Source organism: Acytostelium subglobosum (assembly GCF_000787575.1).
Source record: "Acytostelium subglobosum LB1 DNA, scaffold: scaffold13, whole genome shotgun sequence".
NCBI classification, from domain to species: Eukaryota; Evosea; class Eumycetozoa; order Acytosteliales; family Acytosteliaceae; genus Acytostelium; species Acytostelium subglobosum.
Genome location: NW_012236520.1, coordinates 82,398 through 107,123, shown reverse-complemented (window position 1 = coordinate 107,123; position 24,726 = coordinate 82,398). Strand labels below are relative to the sequence as shown.

The 24,726-nt window shown below is 44.2% G+C and overlaps 11 protein-coding genes across 11 annotated transcripts; 8 read left to right on the top strand and 3 right to left on the bottom strand.

The window, feature by feature from the left end:
* Positions 1-67: 67 nt before the first annotated feature.
* On the top strand, positions 68-3,094 carry SAMD00019534_067020 (hypothetical protein; the record flags this gene model as incomplete). The annotated part of the gene is made up of 1 exon (XM_012897814.1): positions 68-3,094. One exon carries the CDS (start codon positions 68-70, stop codon positions 3,092-3,094), a length of 3,027 nt encoding a protein of 1,008 aa, XP_012753268.1.
* Positions 3,095-3,461: 367 nt separating this feature from the next.
* On the top strand, positions 3,462-6,078 carry SAMD00019534_067010 (hypothetical protein; the record flags this gene model as incomplete). Its single annotated transcript, XM_012897813.1, has 4 exons — positions 3,462-3,687; positions 3,774-4,183; positions 4,274-5,729; positions 5,810-6,078. 4 exons carry the CDS (start codon positions 3,462-3,464, stop codon positions 6,076-6,078), a joined length of 2,361 nt encoding a protein of 786 aa, XP_012753267.1.
* A 205-nt stretch (positions 6,079-6,283) lies between these two features.
* On the bottom strand, positions 6,284-8,124 carry SAMD00019534_067000 (hypothetical protein; the record flags this gene model as incomplete). Its single annotated transcript, XM_012897812.1, has 3 exons — positions 6,284-7,186; positions 7,259-7,722; positions 7,800-8,124. 3 exons carry the CDS (start codon positions 8,122-8,124, stop codon positions 6,284-6,286), a joined length of 1,692 nt encoding a protein of 563 aa, XP_012753266.1.
* Positions 8,125-8,696: 572 nt separating this feature from the next.
* SAMD00019534_066990 (hypothetical protein) lies at positions 8,697-10,252 on the bottom strand (the record flags this gene model as incomplete). Its single annotated transcript, XM_012897811.1, has 2 exons — positions 8,697-8,768; positions 8,852-10,252. The coding sequence occupies 2 exons, from the start codon at positions 10,250-10,252 to the stop codon at positions 8,697-8,699; spliced, it is 1,473 nt and encodes a 490-aa protein (XP_012753265.1).
* Positions 10,253-11,230: 978 nt separating this feature from the next.
* Positions 11,231-14,706, top strand: SAMD00019534_066980 (hypothetical protein; the record flags this gene model as incomplete). The annotated part of the gene is made up of 6 exons (XM_012897810.1): positions 11,231-12,241; positions 12,303-12,782; positions 12,842-13,478; positions 13,549-14,275; positions 14,368-14,469; positions 14,592-14,706. The coding sequence occupies 6 exons, from the start codon at positions 11,231-11,233 to the stop codon at positions 14,704-14,706; spliced, it is 3,072 nt and encodes a 1,023-aa protein (XP_012753264.1).
* A 341-nt stretch (positions 14,707-15,047) lies between these two features.
* SAMD00019534_066970 (hypothetical protein) lies at positions 15,048-16,009 on the top strand (the record flags this gene model as incomplete). The annotated part of the gene is made up of 3 exons (XM_012897809.1): positions 15,048-15,539; positions 15,628-15,744; positions 15,821-16,009. 3 exons carry the CDS (start codon positions 15,048-15,050, stop codon positions 16,007-16,009), a joined length of 798 nt encoding a protein of 265 aa, XP_012753263.1.
* Positions 16,010-16,340: 331 nt separating this feature from the next.
* SAMD00019534_066960 (hypothetical protein) lies at positions 16,341-17,650 on the top strand (the record flags this gene model as incomplete). Its single annotated transcript, XM_012897808.1, has 2 exons — positions 16,341-17,530; positions 17,599-17,650. The coding sequence occupies 2 exons, from the start codon at positions 16,341-16,343 to the stop codon at positions 17,648-17,650; spliced, it is 1,242 nt and encodes a 413-aa protein (XP_012753262.1).
* Positions 17,651-19,175: 1,525 nt separating this feature from the next.
* SAMD00019534_066950 (hypothetical protein) lies at positions 19,176-20,522 on the top strand (the record flags this gene model as incomplete). Its single annotated transcript, XM_012897807.1, has 1 exon — positions 19,176-20,522. A coding segment is annotated over one exon (1,347 nt), but the record flags the coding sequence as incomplete, so codon positions are not given.
* A 463-nt stretch (positions 20,523-20,985) lies between these two features.
* SAMD00019534_066940 (hypothetical protein) lies at positions 20,986-21,594 on the top strand (the record flags this gene model as incomplete). Its single annotated transcript, XM_012897806.1, has 2 exons — positions 20,986-21,334; positions 21,419-21,594. 2 exons carry the CDS (start codon positions 20,986-20,988, stop codon positions 21,592-21,594), a joined length of 525 nt encoding a protein of 174 aa, XP_012753260.1.
* A 156-nt stretch (positions 21,595-21,750) lies between these two features.
* Positions 21,751-22,921, bottom strand: SAMD00019534_066930 (hypothetical protein; the record flags this gene model as incomplete). Its single annotated transcript, XM_012897805.1, has 4 exons — positions 21,751-21,839; positions 21,912-22,237; positions 22,312-22,758; positions 22,884-22,921. Coding segments are annotated over 4 exons (900 nt in total), but the record flags the coding sequence as incomplete, so codon positions are not given.
* Positions 22,922-23,666: 745 nt separating this feature from the next.
* SAMD00019534_066920 (hypothetical protein) lies at positions 23,667-24,722 on the top strand (the record flags this gene model as incomplete). The annotated part of the gene is made up of 2 exons (XM_012897804.1): positions 23,667-24,267; positions 24,349-24,722. 2 exons carry the CDS (start codon positions 23,667-23,669, stop codon positions 24,720-24,722), a joined length of 975 nt encoding a protein of 324 aa, XP_012753258.1.
* Positions 24,723-24,726: the final 4 nt, after the last annotated feature.

The window sequence follows — 24,726 nt, the reverse complement described above, 5'->3', positions numbered from 1 at the left end:
GAACCATCCCACTCACTCACTCACTCACTCACTCACCCACTCACTCAATCGATCAATCAATCAGATCATGTCAGCATCAACTTTAAGAGCTCCCTCTATTATTATAGTCGGAGGAGGGATTGCTGGACTGGCAACGGCTGCTTTGGCTCGTCATGCTTTTAGGGTCACAGTGGCTGAACGCGCTCCATCAGTTTGCAGGGCAAATGTTGGCGGCGGTATTGCACTCTGGGGCAACGCACAGAACTCCCTCGATCTGGCAGGACCCACTCTAATGCAATCACTACGAGACAAGGGTGCCTGGATGGCGCCACCCGAGTATCGCGATAAACATGGCAACGCCATGGCCAAGGCGTCTCCCAAGTTCAGCGAGCGCTTCCCCATACTCTGCCTTCATCGCGACGACCTGCTCACATCACTCTACGCGGCTTGCATTGGGCCTGAGGAGCCAGAGCCGCCCGTCGAGTTTGTGACATCGGCATCGTATGTGGAGTACAAGCTGAATCACGGCCCTGAGGGTGGCGTTCAGGTGTTGCTCAGCGATGGAAGGATACTGCATGGCGATGTACTGGTTGCCACGGACGGCATCAACTCATTGGCCCGCACTCAGCTGTTGAATGAGCTGCACACTCAACCCGTGTCACCAAACTACTGCGGCTACACATACTTCCGCGCTAATGTCGAGGTCGATGAGACGGACGGTCGCGCATGGCACGAGTCAGCATTCGAAGCATGGGGCGACGGCAATCGATTCGGTTACGTTCCTCTGCGTGGACGTGAGGTGTTCTGGTTCGCGGCCATTCCCAAGGCAGACCACATGGCCTCCTCGATCCAGGTTGAGGTCTGCGATGATCAACGCAAGGAGTGGCTACTGGACACTTTCCGCGATTGGAAGGGTGGCCAAACGTCATCAACCCGCAGACTACCCATCAGCTACGAACAGTTGATCAAGGGCACGCCATCAAAGAACATACTCCAGAGCGATATATACAAGGTACCCAGCGTGGATCGATTCCCTTGGCATGGACATGATGGACGCGTCGTGTTGCTCGGTGACTCTGCCCATGCCACGGCACCAAATCTGGCACAAGGTGCCGGCCTGTGCATTGAGGACGCCGCCACCTATGTCGACGCGCTCAAGCGCAACACCATCACACATCCGCACAAGGATGGCTACGCGACCGCAGCCAAAGAGTTCGAAGCGACACGCAAGCAACGAGCTCACACTGTACAAACATTGGCAGACGCTGTGGCATTCGTGGGACAAATGCAGGGACTGCAGAGTGCTCGCGACTGGTTCATGCGAACGGCCACCAAGTGGCTGCCCGCGATACAACAGCGCATATTTGAGGCGGCTGTGTCCTACTCTCTGGGCGGCACAAGATCCCGACGCACATGGATCCCGCCCCCTATTCAAACAAGTCATCGCGAGAGCAATCAACGCGCCCTCGATCGCGTCTCTGTCCTGGGGCGCGTGCTTGGACATGAGCAAATGTCTTTGCTGGCTAGCCATGTTCACGCTTTCAAGTCTTGCCTGTATGGTGGGTCCGGCGCGGGCTCGGTGACAGTCGAGCGTGGCCAGTCATGGTTGGCAACAATGTTTGCCAACATGTTTGGCATACCACAGAACATGATCGACGCGCCATTTGACGCGTCCGTGAGTGTGACACAGGGAGGCGATCTTCAAACATGGCGACGAACATTCGGTCTGGGTCAAAACAATCAGAAGACATACGCCACCACACAGCGATGTCGTGTGGGCTTTGATGGCTCGCTGGCACTCACCGAGGGTGTTGGCGGCCCACTGGACTCCTGGCTACGATTCTACTATGATGTCAGTGTGATAGACAAGGCGGCCAAAGCCCCCAACGCGTCATCACTCAAGTTTGAGTCCAAAGGCATTTTGTTATTTGGCGTGCCACTGCCCCTCCCCTCATGGATCCTGCCTACCAGTCGATGGATCGAAACCCCAACACGCAATGGCTGGCACTTTGATGGACAGATCACCCTGCCCCTAATTGGCAAGCTCATGCGATACTATGGCAACTTTGCCATCAGACAAAGCAAGAAGTCGACTGACATGGCCTTCACACGTGGCCGCGCCATCATTGCTGGCGGGTCGGGTCTGGTTGGTCGATCAGTTTCCAAACATTTGGCGGCACAGGGATGGGAGGTCGTTGTTCTCACAACAGCGCCATACTCTGAGTTCCCACGATTGATTGAGACCATGCCCGATGTACATCGCGTTGAACATTGGGATGGACGCACACCTGATGGCTGGGGTCATCTGGTCAACAGCAATACAGTGTTGATCAATCTGGCCGGTGATAATCCAGGCACACAAAGATGGACACGATCCAAAAAGGAAACAATCCTTCAATCACGCCTGGACTCGATCAGGGCCATCTCTCAGGCCATCCAACTCGCTGCCACCGAGGGTCGCGCCCCTCGTGCATTCCTTCAAGCATCGGCCGCTGGTATCCATGGTGATCGCGGTGATCAAATACTCTCTGATCTCGACCTCATGGAGATGACATCATCGACGGACCAGGCTTCCGAACAAGGCACCAACTTCCGAGTCACCACCTGCCAGAAGATTGAAGAAGAGGCCAAGCTGGCAGTGGCCAATCATCCCGACACTATATTGACAATGCTTCGTATTGGCCATGTTCTGTCACGTGATGGTGGCATATTCCCAAGTTTCGACCTGGCCTCATTGAGTCGCGCCGGCCGTTTGGGCACAGGACAACAGTATGTACCATGGATACATATTGATGATGTAGGACTGGCCATCACCAGTGTGGCTAATTCCAACTCCATCTCCAACTCCAACAACTCCAACAAACAATATGAAGGAATAGTGAATGTTTGTGCGCCAACAAGCAACACCAACGAACAACTACTAAGTACAATCGCATCAGTACGTGGACGTCTGTTGTGTCTGGTGACCGTACCACCAACCCTACTCAAACTCATGTTTGGCCAATCTGCCAGTGTTGCACTGGACAGTGAACGACTCGTCCCCGATCGACTCCTATCACATGGACATCAATTCCAGTGCACCAACCTTAAGGACGCCATCCAGTCCTTGTCCTAACACCACAGCGCGCTCATTCAATCAATCACAACCAATTGAGAATTTTCGAAATAAATGTTGTTTTTTTGCATGTATCGCTGAGCTCACAAGATCTTTTGTTTTGAAAGGGAACCCCCTTTCCCAGACTCTTGAGTAGCTGGCAAGCACTCTCCCAAGAGCTTGCAAGCATCCGTGCATTCGCTGACTGAGTCACGACCCCAAACAATCAACAAACACTCGTGCTATCACGTTTAGAGTCTATCTTTATACTTATACTTATTATCTCTTTTTGTATTTGTGTGTATATATATTGTACCATTATTATTATTAATATAAATATCAGAGTCAATCAATCAATCAATCAACTTAACTTCAAAAACAAAGAAACATGGATCAACTCATCCCTGTCATTAACAAGTTACAAGATGTGTTCAACACTTTGGGAACTGATCCACTTGATTTGCCACAGATTGTTGTAGTTGGAAGTCAGTCATCAGGAAAGAGTTCTGTATTGGAGAACATTGTCGGCAGAGATTTCTTGCCCAGAGGATCTGGTATCGTCACCAGACGTCCACTTATCCTTCAACTCACTCACTTGCCAATTGCTGAGGATGGTATGTTTGATCGATTGATTGATCGTGATGGTCATGTACCATGGTCAGCTCACTAACTCACTCATTCATTCAATCACACTGAACAGACTCAACATCAAAGGAATGGGGAGAGTTCTTACATAGACCAAATGATATGTTCTATGACTTTGGAGAGATTAGAGAGGAGATTATCAAGGATACAGACCGTTTGACTGGAAAGAACAAGGGCATTTCTGCACAGCCAATCAATCTGAAGATCTACTCACCTCATGTTGTGAACCTTACATTGGTCGATCTGCCAGGTATCACCAAGGTGCCAGTGGGTGATCAGCCAACCGACATTGAGACACAGATCAGAAGAATGATCATGGCCTACATCAAGAAGCCCAATGCCATCATCTTGGCAGTCACTCCAGCCAACACTGATTTGGCCAACTCTGACGCACTTCAACTGGCTCGTGAGGTCGACCCCGATGGAAAGCGTACCATTGGTGTCATCACCAAGTTGGATCTCATGGTATGTGTCCTGTGTCCTGCGTCCTGGTCCTGATTGTCCATCACTCAATCATACATACTTACTCAATCACATTGCAACCCCAACTTGTAGGACAAGGGTACTGATGCCATGGATGTATTGACAGGTCGTGTTATCCCTCTATCTCTTGGATTCATTGGTGTGATCAATCGTAGTCAGGAGGACATCATATCGAAGAAGTCGATCAGAGAATCGCTCAAGGGTGAGGTGCTCTACTTCAAGAACCATCCAATTTACAAGAACATTGCTACACGCAGCGGCACAGCCTATCTTTCAAAGACGCTGAACAAGCTGTTGATGTTCCACATCCGCGATTGCCTGCCCGATCTCAAGATCAAGGTGAGCAAGATGTTGGCCGACGTGCAGGGCGAGCTGTCCTCGTACGGCGACCCCCTCTACGACACCAAGAACAGCCAGGGCGCCTTGCTGCTCCAGATCATCACCATCTTCTCCACCAACTTCAAGGACGCCATCGATGGCAAGCTCACTGAGCTGTCCACCAACGAGCTGTGCGGTGGTGCTCGTATCAGTTACATCTTTGACAACATCTTCTCGCAGTGTCTCAACAGCATCGACCCAATGGAGGGCGTCAGCCTGAATGACATTAGAACGGCAATGAAGAACGCCACCGGTCCACGTGCGGCCCTCTTCATCCCCGAGGCCTCCTTTGAGATGTTGGTCAAGAAGCAGGTGGCCCGTCTCGACGAGCCATCGGCACAGTGTGTCGAGTTGGTCTACGACGAGCTTCAGAGGATCATCAGTCAGCTCGAGGGCAAGGAGTTGGCCAGGTTCGTGAACCTCAGACAGCGTGTTATCGAGGTCGTCAACAACCTGCTCCAGAAGAACCGTTCGCCCACCAAGATGATGATTGAGAACCTCATCAAGATCGAGTTGGCCTACATCAACACTTCACATCCAGACTTTGTCGGAGGAGACGGTATCTTTGAGGCGCTGCTCGAGAAGAAGCAACAGCAGGAGGCAATGTTCATGCAGCAGCAGCAACAACAGATGCAGCAGCAACAGCAAATGCAACAGCAGGTGCCAGGCGCTGGTCCCACCGGTGCCAACAACCAGACGTGGCAGCAGAACGTGCCACAGAAGTACCCCAACCTGCCACCAGCTAGCGGTGTGAAGCCACCCCCCTCGATGATGCAGCCAAATACTATTCCAGGCGCCAAGCCTGCAGCCACCAATGGCGTGCCACCACGTCCAACCAACGGAGTGCCACAGCCACCCCAGGTCGACAACCAGTCTGGCTTCTTCTCCAGCTTCTTCAGGAACGCCGAGCCCAACCAACCAAACAGCATGCCAAATCAACAGATGGGTACACCAAACAATCAACAACAAAACGGCATGAACAACAACATGTTCCAACCACAATCTCCCTACCAGAACAAGCCACAGCAACAACAGTACAACAACTACCAACAGGACTATTACCGCAACGATAAGCTCGGTCAAGTGCCAACCGTCATCAAGGCCTCTGAGGACCTAAACTCGAGAGAGAAGTTTGAGACAGAGTTGATTCGTAAGTTCATTCATTCATCATTCATTCGAAGCCAAGTCGACGTTAACTGACACTCCATCACCATCCACTACCTACCATAGGCGAGCTACTGTTGTCTTACTTCAACATTGTAAAAAAGAACATCAAGGATACTGTTCCCAAGTCGATCATGCACTTCTTGGTCAACCAGTCGAAGGATCAGATTCAGAACGAGCTCGTTGGCGCTCTCTACCGCGAGGAGTACTTTGATGAACTGCTCGAAGAGTCTGCACAGATATCCTCCAAGCGCAAGTCTTGCAAGTCAATGATCGATGTGTTGCGCAAGGCCAACGATATCATCAACGAGATCAGGGACTTTAGCGCAAAATAGACATAGTTAGATAGCCTTTAGATTAGTACGTTACGTTAGATAGGATTGTTTGGATTTGATTGGAATGGATTGGATTGGATAAAGGAGAGGAATGGACGACGATGTGCACCTCCCAAGCCTTCCCGATACATTCATAAAGTGTTGAACAACATACAATTAATTGATATTATTACACATAAATGTTTGTTGTTTATTATTATTATTATTACATCTGTTGTTGATTGGTACTGGTGTTGTTATCAATGGACTCTTTGGCTGGACTACTTGAGAGAATGGTTGATGACTGTGAGGGACTGGTTGAGAGGACCGACGACTTTGAAGGACTGGTGGAGAAAATTGAGAATAATGACTTGGATGGACTTGTGGACAATGACCTAGAGGGACTTGTTGATGGTGACTTGGAGGGACTGATGGAAAGGTTGGAAGACTTTGATGGACTGCTAGAGAGATTAACCGAGCTGTTGTTCACTTCCAATGAAGGTGCAGTAGTGAATGCCTCTTTGTTCGTGGCGTACTGGTAGCAAAGTGAGAGTGCATCTTCGTAGTGATCTGGGAAATGATCGAGAAGGAGACTACCAGATATGACTATCTCGCCAAACAGTGATGGGTTTGATTTCTCCATAATGAAGTGCTTGTCAAAGTTGGACTGCTTGTAGATACGATAGGTGTCGCCAGGTGGAAGCATCGTTTGAGTGTTCAAAGCTGCGTACTGCTTGGATGGAAGCTTCACTCCTCGCTCAACCTTTAGGAAACTGGCAACCTTGTTGGTGAGGTTGTCGCCAAGGTTATTGCCAGCACAAAGTATTTGGAAGGCCTGATTGATCATACCAGGATTATTATCCAACATTGATGTGATCAAATGTTTAAGATGCTCTAAAGATTGGTAACTTAGTCTTGGAATGATGTCATCCTTTAGGACGTAGCTGGTTATCAATGACCTGGTCTTCTCATCCAATGCAAGCTCCAATGATGTAACACATGGTGGAGCATAGGCATGACAGTGAATCTTGATCTCTGGATAAGTTGAATGGAACAACAATGTGAACAATGCTGCAGTACCAGCACCCAAACTATGTCCAGTCACTACCAATGAATATCCTGCATGCTTCTACTCAATCATTCAATGTTAGTGACCTGTGATATTATATCCAGAGAGAGCTCTCTCAATGTGATGACATACCTTTAGATTCTCCAACAACAATGGTGTGAGCTCGTTGAACTTGTTCTGAGCGCACTTGAGGATACCAGTGTGAGCAAAGCCATCGAGGAAAGGAGTGTTGGTGGCCACAAGATCAGTGAGGATGTCTCTGGCGTGGAATGTGCCTCTGAATGATACAACAATCGCCATGGTGGCATGATCCACTGCGACAAAGTGAGCTGGATCAAAGTTGTGACTGGTGAATCTATAGCAGATAACATCTTCTCTCTGAATACCAGTGTGTTCGCACAAGACCTTGATGTTTAGACGATCTGTACCAGTGACTCCTTTGATTATACCCGATACATGCTTCTTTGCCAAGTAACTATACACATACTTTGATCCCAAACTTGCAGCAGCAAAGTTCATATAATGCTTAGCAGTCTTTAAGAACAGTTCATCCTGTTCATAATGATCAGAGACGATGTGAGGGTTCTTGTAGTAACCTAATAATTATTGAACGAAGAGTGAGTGAGTGAGACGATGATTGAGTGATTGAGGTCAGTGCACTCGATCAACATACTGTCCAACAAGAGTAGGCCAGAGAACAGGTCGACCTTTGAGTGTTTGACATCTTTGAAGAAGGTGGTGAACAGTTGGTAGATGACACCTAGTGCATCTTCAGTCTCGGGGGCGATGAACATGTGCTTGACCTTGGTGTTGAAGCTGCTCACTGATGACTTGATAGATTGAAACCAAGTGCGTTGCAACCTCTGTTGTTGTTCTTGTTGTTGCTCCTGCAATGCATACTGAGCCACTTGTTCCTGTCTCTGCTCTTTCGTCGACAATATATTACAATCACTCTCATAATCATCCTGTTCATCTATTCCCAGTCCAGAGACTTGCATCTGCAATAACTGTTGTTTTTGTTCTTCATCCTTTACTAATGATACAATATCTTGTTGTTCTTGTTGTTGTTGTTGTTGTTGAGTTGTAATAGTGGATACTGATGATGTTGTTGTTGTTGTTGTTTGATCTATATGTTGTTGTACTAGTTGGTCTATTGATGTAACAGACTCTTCATTTACACCTTGATTGCTACAAGTCATTCTTTAAATATATGTATGTATGTGTAATGTAATGTTATATTATATGTATGAATAACTATTGTGTGTTAGATTGAATGATTCAATTCTACATAACAACACCTTGATATTTATTGACGTGGTGGAGTCGTTTGCAATAATCTGCACAACCCCAAGATGAGCAGACAATCCTTGAAAATTTGGAAATGTTTACACGACTTAGATCATTGGGAACAAGAACACAGAGTGCCCATTCATTCATTCATTCGCATTACATCATAGTTGTCTATAATAGTGATTAAAACGAATAACACTAAATGCAATATCAATATGGAATGAAAGAAGATAATCATGTCACATTGATTGATAGATTGATTGATTGATTTAATGTACTCTTAGAACAGTTTGTAATAGATCATCACTGCAGCATTGATATCCTTGTCCTTCATAAAAGCAACTTCAGCTCGCTATTATTGAATGATTGATAGGATGTAGTAAGTATTAGTATCAGTCAATGACATGAATGAATGAATGTACGAATGATACATACCTTAACTTGAATGAACGCATTGACCAATTGTGTACCGAGACTTGATTGAAGATATTGATTGTTGTTTAGTAGGTCAAGTGCCTTCTCTAGATTGGTTGGTAGTTTCTCTAATGCCATCTTGGACACCTCTTCAAATGACATCACTGCTGGGTTGGCAGACGTTGGAGGTGGTATGACAATGTTACTGTTGTCCAGACCGTGGATGACTGCGTATATGGCACCGGCCATCGCCAGATATGGATTGGCCGTATGATCAATGGTCTTGATTTCAAAGTTACTGTTGCCAGTCTTGGACATGAATGGTGACGATGCAATGCGTACCATCGCCTCCTTATTATCCAGTCCCCAGATGATATTACATCCACTCCAACAGTTTGGCTGTAGTCTGCGGTAGGACAGGGGACATGCGTTGAATAGTGATGTCAGCTCCTTGGCCATCGACAATACTCCAGCTATTGCGCGCTGGCCCAGTGGCGACACACCTGTTGGTTCGGATGCGTCCGGCACAATGTTGGTGGCGCCGTCCAGCGTCCAGAGCGAGAGATGGGCATGGCAACCTGTGCCCACCTTGTGCAGGTAGGGCTTGGGCAGGAACGAGGCGTACAGTCCGTGCTTCTGAGCAATGGCGTGGACTGTCTGGCGAACAATAATGTGGCGATCGCATGCCTGCTTGATGTTGCAGTAGTCCCATGTGATCTCGAACTGTGCGGGACCCGACTCGGCCATAACCTGCTCGACGGGCACCCCATGGCGCTCCAGATGATCGAGAATCTCGTCGAGTATCGGTGTGTACTCATTGAGCGAGTAGACGTTGGTGAATGTGTAGGGGTCGGGGTTGACCATCAGCTGCTTGTTGACCTCTAGCGACTGAGGGATGAGGTAGAACTCCTCCTCAAAGGCACCCTTGAGCAGCAGGCCTGGCACATCAGAGTTGCTGCGCGTCATTGCCAGCTGCTTCTCGGCTTGGATAAGAGCGTTCCTTGGACACAGGGGCCATCGCTCGATCATACCAGTCGTTGGTGATTTGTGGAAGAAGCCACCAAACACCGTGGCCGACGACGGACTGTACGAGGTGACGTAGAAGGTGTCCCACTCGGGCACCAGGTAGGCTTCGCCAAAGTCGCGATTGGGCAGTGCTTCGTTGATGATGGTGTCGTCAAAGGGACGCAAGGACATACAGGCATTGGTCACACAGACGTAGTTGAACGAAGACTTGTGTTGCAACAGCCATGTGGTCCTAACAGCCTTGCAACGAATGATGTTTGACACATCGACCCACAACACTCGAAGTGTCTTTATCTCATTATGTTGTTCCAAGTATTGCAACGCCTTGGCTCTTGCCTTGACATCAGTGTCAAATTCTGTAGAGTTGAATGTATCATTACATTGAGTGATATCCATCATTATGCTATGTATATATGTATATATTATTTAGTTATAAATGTTTGTTTGAATGATATGAGTGATATGAAATAGTGACAGGGGACATTGAATGAATCAATCACTTGATAAAGTGATGATGATGATGATGGATGACTATAACAAGTCATTGGGGCTGTCTTGTATCTAGTCACAACAGACTTTTAAACTACATGTAAGGGGCCAAACCCTAAAGAGGGTGGCCTGGACCAATCGTTGTGTCGTTCCATCCTTGCAGAAACACAAACACACCCATCACATCAATCACATCCAACCTTAAGGTGATCATAAACATTATCCATTCATTCATTTGATATGGTATGGTAAACCTATCTATATATATATCTGACCATTGATCTCTCTCACTATTCCTCTTTCTAGAGTAATGATCAGGATGTTCCTGATTTACATACTAATATAGGATGAATCCAAAGTCAGTTATTCATGTGTGTGAATCGATCTAATTGTTAAGGTGTTGACTGATTAGTTCGACCTGTAATCAATGTCTAAAGACTGGTCCGGTGGTTCGAGTTGCATTAAAGTGATTGCAACAACTACCAAACATTGATTGACAACCATAAAACAAACAATGTGTGATTGTCACACTTTCAATCAATTCTCTGAATTATTTCCCTTGAAGTGTGTGCGTGAGGGGCATCAATCAATCAATCAATCAGTAACCAACTTTGAACCAAAGATTGGCCTCATTTCATTTATTAAACAATACAACAATAACTATTTATATATATATTACAAACAAACTGTACAAACATACATATAGATACAATCAATCATATTCAAACGCAGATATACAAGCTGATTGATATTGATACATACATACATAGAATGGACGTTGACATGACCAATTCAGATAGTACAAATGATGTGATGACATTTAGAGACTATACTTTGGATGATTCATTGTATAGTAGACAGAGATATGTGTTGGGTGACTTTGCAATGTCACGTCTGGCAAAGAGTGGAGCAAATGTATTGATCAGTGGCATGGGCGGTGTAGGTGTAGAGACTGCCAAGAACATTATATTGGCCGGTGTCAAGGAGATCACCATCCACGATGTCTCCCTCGCCTCGGAAGACGATCTCGCCACACAGTTCTATATCGACGCCGCCGATATCGGTCGCAATCGAGCGTCGGTGACACTGCCTCGTCTGGCCGAGCTCAATCCCTACGTCAAGGTGTCGGCGATCACAACACCATTCCAAGACATTGTCGCCGACCTCACATCCCTCAAACCATTCAAGTGCGTCATACTCACCGACTGTTGCAGTCTGGAGCATCAGCTGGCCATCAACGACTATTGTCACGTCAATGGCATTCACTTCTTGGTCGCCAGCAGCGCCGGCCTGTTTGGCTGGGTCTTTGCAGACTTTGGCGATGACTTCATCGTCTATGACAAGAATGGCGAGGAGATCAAAGAGACATTCGTGGCCAGCATCACCAATGGCAATCCAGCCACCGTGTCCTGCATGGAGGGACACATCCACGGTCTGGAGAACGACGATCACATACGCTTCCGTGAAGTCGAGGGCATGGATGAACTCAACGGTCAAACATACAAAGTCACCGTCATCAATCCAAACAGCTTCTCCATCGACTGCGACACATCATCCTATCAAACATATACTCGAGGTGGCATCGTCTCTGATGTCAAGGCTCCTACATCATTATCATTCGTATGTTGTTTCGAGAGGGAGAGAGAGAGGATGACTGGAGATGTGCTTAGGTTACTGACCCTTATTGCCTATACATCACAGAAACCACTTAGACAATCGATTGGATCACCGGCGTTCCTAGAGTTTGACTTGATGAAGGACCCAACCATGCTACATCTTGGAAGACAAGCACTTGGCACATTCAAGGAAAAGAATGGATCATATCCACGACCCTACAACACTGATGACTGGCAACAGCTTGTTACCATAGTCAACGCAGTCAACGAGCAATACAAGGTAATGTGTTCAATCAATCACTCACTCACTCATACTAACTCGATCGGTCACATCACATTAGTTTGTCACATCGATTGATGAGGGCATCATGAGGAAGCTATGCTTTACATCACGTGGCAATATATGTCCGATATCGGCGATACTTGGAGGATTCACTGCTCAGGAAGCATTGAAGTCATTGACTGGAAAGTTCACGCCACTGAGACAGTGGTTGTACATTGATGCACTGGAGCTGTATGACAAGACAGAGGAGGAGAGAGCGACCAGCGCCGCTGGCAATTGGGCCGCCACACTGGATGGTCTGAACTCAAAGCGTCTGGCTGCACAGATCGTGGCACTGGGTCACAATGCATGTCGTACGCTCGAGCAGTCAAAGCTATTCATGGTTGGCTCTGGTGCAATTGGATGCGAGATGATCAAGAACTACGCCCTGCTTAGTGTTGGCTGTGGCAACAATGGATTGATCACCATCACTGACAATGACCTCATTGAGAAGTCGAACCTCAACAGGCAGTTCCTATTTAGAAACAAGGATATCAATGTATGTTTTTGATTGATCGATGATTGATTGGACATGGACTAATCCCACCCCATCACCAGAGCCCCAAGTCAAAGACCGCAGCCAATGCAGCAAGAGCAATGAATGAGAGAATCAATATTGATGCTCATCAGAACAAGGTGGAGCCAAACTCTGAGAACATATATACTATTGAGTTTTATCAAGGATTGGACTTGGTAGTTAGTGCATTGGACAATGTGGAAGCTCGTGTCTATGTCGACTCAAAGTGCGTGGCCAACAAAAGACCATTGCTCGAGTCTGGCACACTAGGCACCAAGGGCCACGTCCAAGTCATTCTACCAAACCTCACCGAATCCTACTCGTCCCAGAAGGACCCCAACGAGAAACAGACGCCATTCTGCACACTCAAGTCATTCCCATCCAACATTGATCACTGTATACAATGGTCGCGAGACAAGTTTGAGAAGCTGTTCTGCATCAACCCTGCCGAGCTTGACAAGTTCATCACCGAGGATGACTACATTGAGAAGCTGCTAAACTCACAGACCAACAACAAGATCGCCCTCTGTCGCTCACTCTCCAAGCTGTTGGAGGTGTTCCCACATCGATTCGAAGACTGCATCACCTTTGCCAGGACCAAGTTTGAGAAGCTGTACAATCACAATGTCCTGCATCTCTTGCGATCATATCCACTGGATCTCAAGACTAAGGAAGGAGGTATGTAGCTCATGTACTCTGGGACCATGGACCCCTTACTCACCCTCTCCCTCGCCATCCCAACACATAGTACCATTCTGGACTCTTCCAAAGAGACCACCTACAACACAACAGTTCAGTAGGGATGATGATGGACATATCAACTTTGTAAAGCAGGCTGCTTATCTTTGGGCAAACATCTTTGGCATTCAGGTGCCAGAGAACGCGGACAAGCTCGTGTATGAGTTTGTTAATGGCGTCACACTCCCACCATTCAAGCCAAAGAACAAGGTGATCATATCGGACGAGAAGGCACAGGCACCCGTCGAGACATTCTCCTACGAGCAATTCATCGAGCTCACCAAGTCGCTGGAACAGAAGCTCAAGACACTCAAGGCGTCGGAGCACTGGACCAAGTCAATGTCGCTGGCGCCACAGGACTTTGAGAAGGACGACGATCGCAACCATCACATCGACTTCATCACGGCAGCGTCCAACATGAGAGCCCGCGTCTACACGATCACCGAGGTCGACAGGTTCAAGGTGAAGCTGATCGCCGGCAAGATCATACCGGCAATCGCTACAACCACAAGTGTAGTCTCTGGTCTAGTGTCGCTCGAAATGATCAAGGTCCTATGCAAGCATGCTGGTCTGGAGCCCTACAAGAACTGCTTCCTCAACCTGGCGCTACCATACTTCTCACTCTGTGAGCCAGGTGCCGCGCCCAAGATCAAGGTGACCAACACCGTCTCCTGCACACTCTGGGACAAATGGGAGATTGAAAACAGCAACATTACCGTTGAGGAGTTTATCCAATTGTATGTGATTGATTGAATGGTCTGGCGACTCATGATCATGCCCTATCTAACCTTCTTACGTCCATCCATACGTCCATCCATCAACTTTATAGCTTCAACGACAAGTATGGATTGAAGGTATCAGGAATATATCAGAACTCTGCATTGGTGTTCATGGCTGCACTTCCATTCCATCGAAGAAGACTATCTATTCCGTAAGTTGATGACCAACATCACATGTCACCTTGTGACACAACGACCGACGATCGTCACCATCAATGTACTGATCAGGAACTGTCTGTTGCTTGCCCCATCATTTTATATATATATAATCTAGATTGAAACAGTTGTTGGAGGATCTTGAAGGCAAGAAGTATATTGATCTCTTTGTTCTGTTTTCGGACAATGGTGAGGATGTCAAAGGCCCACCCGTTCGTTTCCTGTTGCAATAGCTACCTCCTTCCGTCCAAGAGTCCAAGCGGGTTGTATCGAAGCATCAAGCATCATCAAGGTTATATCCCCAACAAACACTTCTATCTAGCTAAATAGCCGGTATTGAACAACAAACAATACATATGTCATATATTTGAAATTGAATTGAACTTGATCGTCATGACGAATTAGTTGATCAAAATACCATAAATGGTAATTGATGGGGTTAGATTGATTGGTTGATTGAGTACCAGGGCACCCGTGTGCCCCATTTGATCAAGATATTTATATGTGCTTGAGTGACTTCATTCATTAATAATCCACTTATTATTTGTTGTACAGATACATACTCAATCAATCAATGTCATCACCTATTATCAATCCACCTACTATTGTAGATGTTGGCTTCAAGGACCACTTTGGTGTTGTTGGAGACAAGTACCGCACATTCAGACCACCTTATCCAGAGGAGTTGTACGAGATTATAAAGAAGAGTATTGAACATACTGATAAGGATTTGGCACTTGATATTGGATGTGGAAGTGGTCAGTGGACCGTTCAGTTGGCATCAATGGTCAAACGTGTGATTGGATTCGATCCATCACCGGGCCAGCTGGCCAACGCAATGCCCGCCCCCAACGTAGAGTATCGTTCGTCACCCGCTGAGAAGATAGATCATCAACAAGATCACTCTGTCGACTTGATCACGGTTGCCACTGCCATTCATTGGTTCGACTTGCCCAAGTTCTTTGAAGAGTGCAGACGTCTCCTTAAGCCCAATGGTGTACTTGCCTTCTTCACCTACAACATCAATCAGTTTGCCAACCCTGATGCTCAAGCTATCAACATTGATGTAAGTGCTACACCTCTGTCGGCAGATGGGTTACATTCATTCATTCACTAACTGACTCGTTCATTCATTCGTTCATTCATTCACATAGTTGTATGACAACATACTTGCACCATACTGGGCACCAAACAGATACCTCATCGATAGGAAGTACATTGACATTGTGCCACCATTTGAAAACACCGTTAGAGGTGAATTACTGTTGGAGGTATGTTACGGTAAACATCGCCGGCGACACACTACTCAGCTAACTGACATCACAACAACCAACAATGATAATATAGCGTAAAGTAAGCATTGCACAGTTACTTGGAGTTTATAGTACATGGTCTGGATACAACAAGTACTTGCAGAGCAATTCTGATATTTTGCCAGAGATCAAACAGCGACTGTTGACTGCATTCAACACAAGCGATGTTAACCATATCGTTGACATTACTATACCTCACTACTATGTCATCTGTAGGATGTGACCTCCTCAATCAATATTAATAATAAAGAAAGAATGAATGAATGAATGAGGTGAGTGAGTCAAAGATTGCGTCAATCATTCATTCATTCATCTTCAAGACAAATATGAAACAAAGAGATACTAGTTGTATCAACAGAGTGTTCCATAATCACTTGTTGGTTAATACGATATTTCGATATGTTAGCGACATTCATAAGAGATGGATAAAGTTAACATCACTATCATCATCATCAAATATATACTTTGAGTATGACATTAACAACAATGACATACCTTGTGGTATAGAATCAGCGGTCAAAGGCTCAGAACTAATCAATATGAGCCTATTTGATATGTTGAGATATAATGCCACGGATATGTTCATTAAAGGATTCGACAGCGTTTCATCAGGCTACCCGATCAACGACAGACTGTTGATGTCAGCATCACATATGAACAATACAGAGGCATGCGATCATCTCATCAACAAGCGTCCAAGAACATTCTATTCCATAGAGCGTACTGACTCACCTGGCTACGTCAAGCATGGCAACGTGCACATACTCCAGTCCTGCCTCAACCTCATGGTCCACTCGTCGTTTGCCAAGGGAATGGTGTCGGTACTTCCCCTGGCCGTAGACTCTGGCAATTTGGACTTTGTGCGTTTGCTGCTCAAGCATCTCCCCATCAATGAGGATTCCAACAGTTTGCTCACCGACAACGACAACGACAACGACATCAAGTTCAAGAGACGTGGTGGCATCAGTGTTGACATGCTCAAGGTGCTTCACGAAGAGTTCAACTGCCTGTTTGTTCTCACCAAACTTTGGAAAGCGATACTATCACGCTCGGTCCATTGCAACATGCTGGGCAGTGTTCAATATATACTGGATAGCATGCCATCACCAAAGTTTCAGCAGCTTCTGTCTAGCGACGACCACCCCAACGATATGAGTTATTATTGGCTACTCTGGAGGTGTGCCAAGAATGACAACATTGCTATGTTTGATGCACTATTCAATATACGACTGGTGGATCAAAATGATCGGATGGACATCAGAGCTACGATCAATGAGGCAGCTGACAGTAGTCACGAATCATTCATCAAACACCTCTACAAGTATCACGTTGGAAATGGTCACATCACCAGAATTTGCGAAGAACTGCTACGCGACCTATTGGTGATGGGCCAAGACCTAGACATATTGGATGTGGACCAAGCCAAACTTCTCATCACTCCATTGGCAGCCATTCGTAACAATGACTTGGAATCATTCAAGTCGGCAACAATTAAACAGAACTATAACTTGGACGCAGAGACATGTAGAACAATGACAAAGTCCATGGCATTACTGATATCAAATCCTCTCAAAGGAGTAGAATACAATCATAATAATAAGTCACTGATCAACATGGTGAGGGCGGTGGGCAAGCCAGGAAGCAACATCACCGCCGACATTGTATGCCAGTTCATCGTGAACAACAATGTGCATCGACCAAAAAAATTGAATGACACCATGAAGTCGGCAGCCGGCTACTCTGCGTCAGTAATGCAGCTCCTCCAAAAGAATTTTCGTGCCGACTACAATGACGATGCTCTTCCTATCAAAGCGATGAAAGAAGGATGTCGCGAGACAATGTCATTGATATTCCAACGCATTGATCGATCATATATCGAAAGAGATATTGTCAAGGAGGCTGCCTTCACTATTGTAGGCACCCAATCATTGGAAGACATTACATTCTTACTAGATCATATGGACAGTGTTCGAAAAGACATCACCATATGTGAATGGGCCGTGGCCAATCCCCATTTGGAAGTGCTTGAGCATGTGCTCAACCTATTCACTCCCGAGCAACTAATTGATCGTGATGACGATTATGACCCAGCATTGATGAGGATACTTAACCAAGCAATCATTGAGGACAAACCAGAGATTATAGAATTCATTCAACAACGATTTGAAAAAGAAATGGATAATATTGGACAGTGGAGTCCTTCATTCGAGATTCTACTATCGTGCGCCAAATATAATGCCTGGAATTCATTGGAGTACCACTTCAACTCATCGACATTCACCAATCAGCCGGTACCACTACGATTGAATACACTTGGCTCAATACTTCAAGTTGGTTATAAAAAGGCCAATCATCGTGTGATCAAGTTATGTCGCGATAATATTCAGACGATCAAAACAAACGATGTTGATCAACAATCCATTGTTTCAACAATCGAGCGCACCAAGATTTTCGAACTTAGGCCAGACATCTTGGTTAAATGGTTTATTCAATCTGTTATCTGGATCTTTGTTCTCATTAAATTGGGATTTATTCGAATAAAGTGGAATACCAATAAATGATTTATTAGAAATACACCAGATCTGGTGAGTGAATTAATGAATATACATCTTTTAAATATCCTCTCACTTCATTTTCTGCTCTGAGTGGATATAAAGAGATATTGAAAAGATGGAGTACAAACTTAATCATAAAGATAATGAATATGATTATGGTGATTATAACCCAAAGAAAGCAACAGAACCATTATCATCATCGTCATCATCTACCTCAATTAATAATTTGTCAACACTTCTAATTTGTTATGTTATCCGACATATCGATAATAGACTATTGGACATAATCTCTCTATTATTCACATGTAAAAGACTATTCAAAATTATTAACAAAGTTAGGCTCAACATACTATTTAATATAAATACACCATTATTGAACAAAGAGGAGATAGAACAGATCAATTCACTTTATCCTCCAATTTCAAAGATGAGTCTGATAGATAAAGAATTACCAAAATCATTTCCCTCTACTTTGACATATTAGAGTTTGGTGATGACTTCAACCAGAAATTAGACAAATGCACTTCAGAACTCTGCGAATCAATCATTACTCCCAATTCATTGATATCTCTCCCTAGATCTCTTACAGTTTTGAAATTTGGTTCAGATTTCAATCAAGTAATTACACAAGGCAATCTTCCAAATTCTATAACAACTCTCACATTTGGAGTCAATTTTAATCAAGATATTTTAGTTGGAGCTCTTCCCTCCTCTCTTTTAAAGTTGACATTTAATAATTATGTTAGGAAAATCATTCCTAGATCTCTGCCCCTATCTTTAATTTCTCTAATTATTAACAATAGCTGTGATGAATATGTTGTACCACATGATTTTATTGTTCCTGGATCATTACCAAATAATTTAACAAATCTAAAACTTCATTATGATTATAATTTTCCTTTCCTTAAAGGAATATTTCCTCAATCACTTAAGAATCTAGTCATTGGAAACTATAAAAATGAGATACAAGCAGAAATATTACCATCAAAGCTCGAGAGTTTAACACTCCTTGGTTATTACAAATTTCCAATCAATAGTCGAACCTTTCCCAATACTCTTAAAGAGTTATCTATTAGTTTACCCAGTGAATCCATTGAGATTGATTCAATTCCTGAGACCCTCACTGAATTAACCCTTGATGAGTATTCACATCCAATCACACCTGGCTTACTTCCATCTTCAATCACTTCTTTGGACCTAGGAAATTATCATCTGAAACTCATTCCTGGAGCATTTCCTTCATCTCTAGAATCTTTTACTTTTTGTCCACAATATAACATAGTAATTCCACCAGGGTTATTACCTACTTCACTTCAATTAGTTATCTTTGGAGATAAATTTAATCAAGTATTCCTACCAGATAGTCTTCCAAACTCAATAACATTCATTCAACTTGGTTATAATTATCAACAAAAGATTCCACCGGGAGTGTTACCGACCTCCCTTTCTACAATGAGAGTAGATTGTGTTTACCCACTTAAAATGGATGATCCAGACTTAGTATATCCCAAAGGTTTGAGAAGAATAATCATAAACTCTGAAGAAAACATCACTTATATGATACCCTCTACCATTGAATATTTACGAATTGGATCACAGCACGCAACCTTTGACTATCAGTTACCAGATACTTTGACAGAACTAGTACTACCAGATCATTTCAAGACACCGTTAATTGGAAGTATGCTTCCATCATCACTCAAACGTTTGACACTTGGAAAGCCCTCCAAAGAATTTACCGAGGACCTTTCACTCTCTGAGAAACTTACACATTTGAAGATATACTCTTTGAAACATTATTTGATATTAGAGGAAGCATATGCAAGCAGTTTCCACCTTGTAGTTCATAAGGAGATACCTCTTGGGGTAATCATGGCTTTAACTCAAGCTAAAAGGCGTCTCAAATCATTGTCAATCAAAGTTACCATTCCTAAATATCACCATAGAAGACCACTTAATCTAAAATCTTATATTGTTGAATCAGTAGCTATTGCATTTCCCTTGGTTGAGATTATTAGAATAGGATTGGAAGTAGATGATGATAAACAAAGTACTATATATTTCAAAATGGTTGATCAAGTCAACGGTATAGAAGTGATTAGACAACATCAAAATAGATATCAATTATCAAATGATGATAGACTTTCATTCCATTCAATGAGATTTGGATACAACAAAGTTGGTAAATAAACAAACAATGAATGATTTAGGATCGTCAGAACTTTCATCACCCCACACAATTATTTCAATCGACAAGTCGAATCAATCATTCAAACAAGTTGTTGAAGTAATAAGTGTTATATATAAATAATACCGATTACCTTTATACGTGTCACTATACCTATCTAATCAGAGTAAAAGGATGGAGTTGAAATATCCTTTGGTGTTCATATCTATCGTGCCCATCATCACTTTGATCGTCACCTACACATTGAACAGTGTCAATGGCCATCAAGAACAACGCATTCCCTACATCTCAGAGTCAATCAATCTCCCTCCAGGTATGCGCTCTGTCTCACTCACTCACTCTATCAATCAATCAATCAATCACTAACTCACCTCGCCTCACCTCACCTCCCCTCGTGCCTCCACAATCATAGAGAGTTGCATTGGTACATTTGGACTGGCGATAACATCATTTGTAATGATATTCATTGTGTTTGTCAAGTACTCAATCACAAGGTTCAATATTAGCAACTGCCCGTACGTCACATCATGGCAATCTTATTGGACCGATCAACGAAAGATAAGATATAATCGAGCAGCATTGGCCATTGGACTCATCTTCTCAGTCGCTCTGACCGGTGTCGTCTCATTCCAATACTCGAACGCACCCTGGGCACATATGGTCTTTGCCTCCATCTACTTCATTGGTGGCATGGTATACATCTGTCTACAAACCATCCTTGACCTCAATGTTCACGCCAATCCCGGTCGAGTCATGACCATCCGTGTCATCATATGCGCTCTTTGTATACTTTTCTTCCTTCCATGTATGTATCACTCTGGGCCAGTTTGTTGATGACCATGCGATGCGAATCAATCATTCATTGACAACACGCATATCCACACAACAGACTTCATTCTCCAATTCTTCACGTCGGCTATCAACCAAGACATGTCTGCACTGTTTGAGATACTGTGCGCTGTCACTCAGTTCATCTACTTTGTGAGCTACTACTATGAGTTTGATCAGTTCAAGATGAAGATCGACTTCCACTATTCACAACCAGAGCGTCAGAACTTGCTCTGATCAATGAGCCAATCAATCAATCAATCACAGAATATAGAGTGGCGGCTGTTTATGTACACCTTCCTTCCATTTCATTCATTGCATCGCATCGCATCGCATCGCATAGCATCGAATCTCATTGCATGCGGACCTAGCATCAAGTTGAAAACAACACTAGTTGCTTGCTCTCTTGCCAAGTTCAATGGCACCAACGATACCTGCTTGACCACCGTATGGCGACTTTACAATGTACTTGTCAATGTTCTCTGTTGGGATGGATCGCGTCATTAGTCATTAGTCTTTGATATTGATGATGTCCAGCCGGCTGGACAACTTACCCTTGGTCAAATAGTCAGACTTGATGTATCCATTTAGGATCTTGAGAGTCTCTTCACGAACGATTGGATAGAGTGTCTCTCTGTTCAATACTCCACCTCCGAGGACGATTACATGTGGCGAGATGATGCATGTGAGGTTGGCGCAGAGTTGAGCGAGGTAGTGACCAACGATTCTCCACACGGGGTCATCGTCTGGGATGAGGTTAAGCTTGTCGGCAGTGACTCCCAGTCTCTTTGAGATGGCACCAGTGCTCACAAGTCCTTCAATGCAGTTGCCATGGAATGGACATGTGCCTGCAAAGTGGTCGTCGTCAAGAAGCTTGGTGCTGTTGTTGTTTGAGTGGGTCAGTACAGAGTCCAGTCCATCCCGCCCAGCTCAGCCCAATCTTGGTCTACTTACTACACATGTCCACCCTCTGGATGAACGAGACCATGCACTGCCTGTGAGTTGACTACAACACCAACACCAACACCAGTACCCACTGTGATGTAGGCGCAAGATGTGATGTTTCCACGTGCATGCTGACCATGGAATGCCTCTGAGATGGCGGCACCATTGACATCAGTGTCAAATGCCTTGGGACAGGTGAACTCGTTGAACCAGCCAAGGATGTTGGTGTTGGCCCAGCCTGGCTTGGGTGTGGTGGTGATGTATCCGTAGGTGCTGCTGTCTCTGTCCAAGTCGACTGGGCCGAATGAAGCAACGCCCAACGACGAGAACTTCTTCTGTCTAAGCCATGCGAGCACATTGTCCCTTGTCTCATCAGGTGTAGTAGTTGGGATTGATACACGATCCACTATATTACCAGGTGTACCTGTTGCAATAGCCACAGTGAAGCTCGTTCCACTAATTATTATTGAATATATCAATAGTTTGATGTCGTTCATGTCAGTTGACCATCTCGTAACAACTCACTCATCATTCCCTCATTCACTCATCACTCATTCACTCAATCAATCAAACAAACTTACCCTGCCTCAACACCAGCGAATGATTGTGATTCCATCATATGTTATGTAGATAGTTAGTTTAATGTTGATTGATTGATATCTCTGTTAGTAATAAGTAATAACTAAAATGAATGAATGAATGAAACTAGTTGATTGTGAATGAAACTTGATTAGCAAGTTCACTCAAATCACAATTCGAACCCCTCTTCAAAGTGGTGGTTTCCAACATGACCAACAAGGTTCATGGATACACACAAACATCTTTATTATTGCCTGTGCCTATAATCAATCATTTGACTAATACAAACAGTTGTAAGTTGTAGTTTTGGGTAATGATACGAATGAGTGTGGATTGGCAGTTAATGTTTAACCATCTTATCTTTCAATTGGCAGAGTCAACATTGAAAAAAATAAAGTTATAGTAGTACATCAACAAAGATCGATGATAGATAAACAATGTTTAAAGGATTCATCCTCATTAAAGATCTTTATCCTGATCTTGTGTCCAGATTAATAATAAGATGGGTCAACCAACACAATGAAACGTAATTCGATTGATTGTGGTGTTTATGCTGAATTACAACAAACAAACAAAGCTAACACTGTTGGTTGTGTGAATGAATATTACATTACATGACTGACTGACCATCGATCGAAGTGTGTATCTATCTATCTATCTATGTGTTTGATCATATGAGTGTATTTATATATCTATCATCAAACGATCAGTATAGTATTGTAATCATTAATGTACATATATAATAATAATTCTATCATCAATCTAGTTTAATTAATATAAACAACATGTCAACAGCTGAAGTGGAACATGTCCCTGACCAGGGTAATACCAACATCAACAACAACAACATCATCAACAACTCTGACAACACCAACAACATCACCAACAACAACAACACCAACAATGTCACCAACAACAACATCAATAACAATAACAACAATAACAACCTACTTTCAAACATCAAGAATACATTAGAATTTATAGTCAATCATTTAAGTGCATTGATAGTATTGGCATCGATTGTCTACTCGATACTATGGACTTTGATACAGATGACACTGACACATTGGATATGGATGATGACATTGGTATTCACCGTTATGTTAATCTATCAACTATTATGTATTATTGGTTATTATAAGCTTGGTGGCAATGGACTGTTCTTTTTATACTCTGGCGGCGGAGGTGTCGGCGGTGTCTCCTCCTCTGGACGACAACAACAACATCAACATGGATGGTTGGGATCAAGCACCAACAGCAGCACATCAACAACACATCGAATGCATGCCTCTAGGCATCCACAACATCTATCACGTCTGACACAAATGTTCAACATACCCCTGAGTCTACAACTCACTCTCATGGACAGAGACTTCAACTCCAATGGTATGATTGATTGATTGATTGATTGAATGATGGAATCAATGTTTGATGATACTTACCTTACTATCTATCGCGCGTTCATAGACTATGAGATGCTACTGGCATTGGATGATAACAATCAGAATTATGGTGCAGCAAAGAAGGAACAGATTGAGTCGCTGCCAGTGAATCATTTGGTTGGACAGAAGGAGTTGGATGAGTTGAATGGTGCCACAAAGTCAGGTGATGCACCGGTGGAATGCTCGATATGTCTGAGTGGATTCGAAGTTGGTGAGCGTTTAAAGACGCTGCCTTGTCAACATCACTATCATTCCGATTGTATAGATAATTGGTTAATAATCAAAGGAATGTGTCCAGTTTGCAAGTCTGATGTCTTTGTCAGCAACAACAGCAACAGTAGTGACAACAATGGCAATGGACCCAACGACAATAATGGATCAAAGTCATCATCATCATAGACCC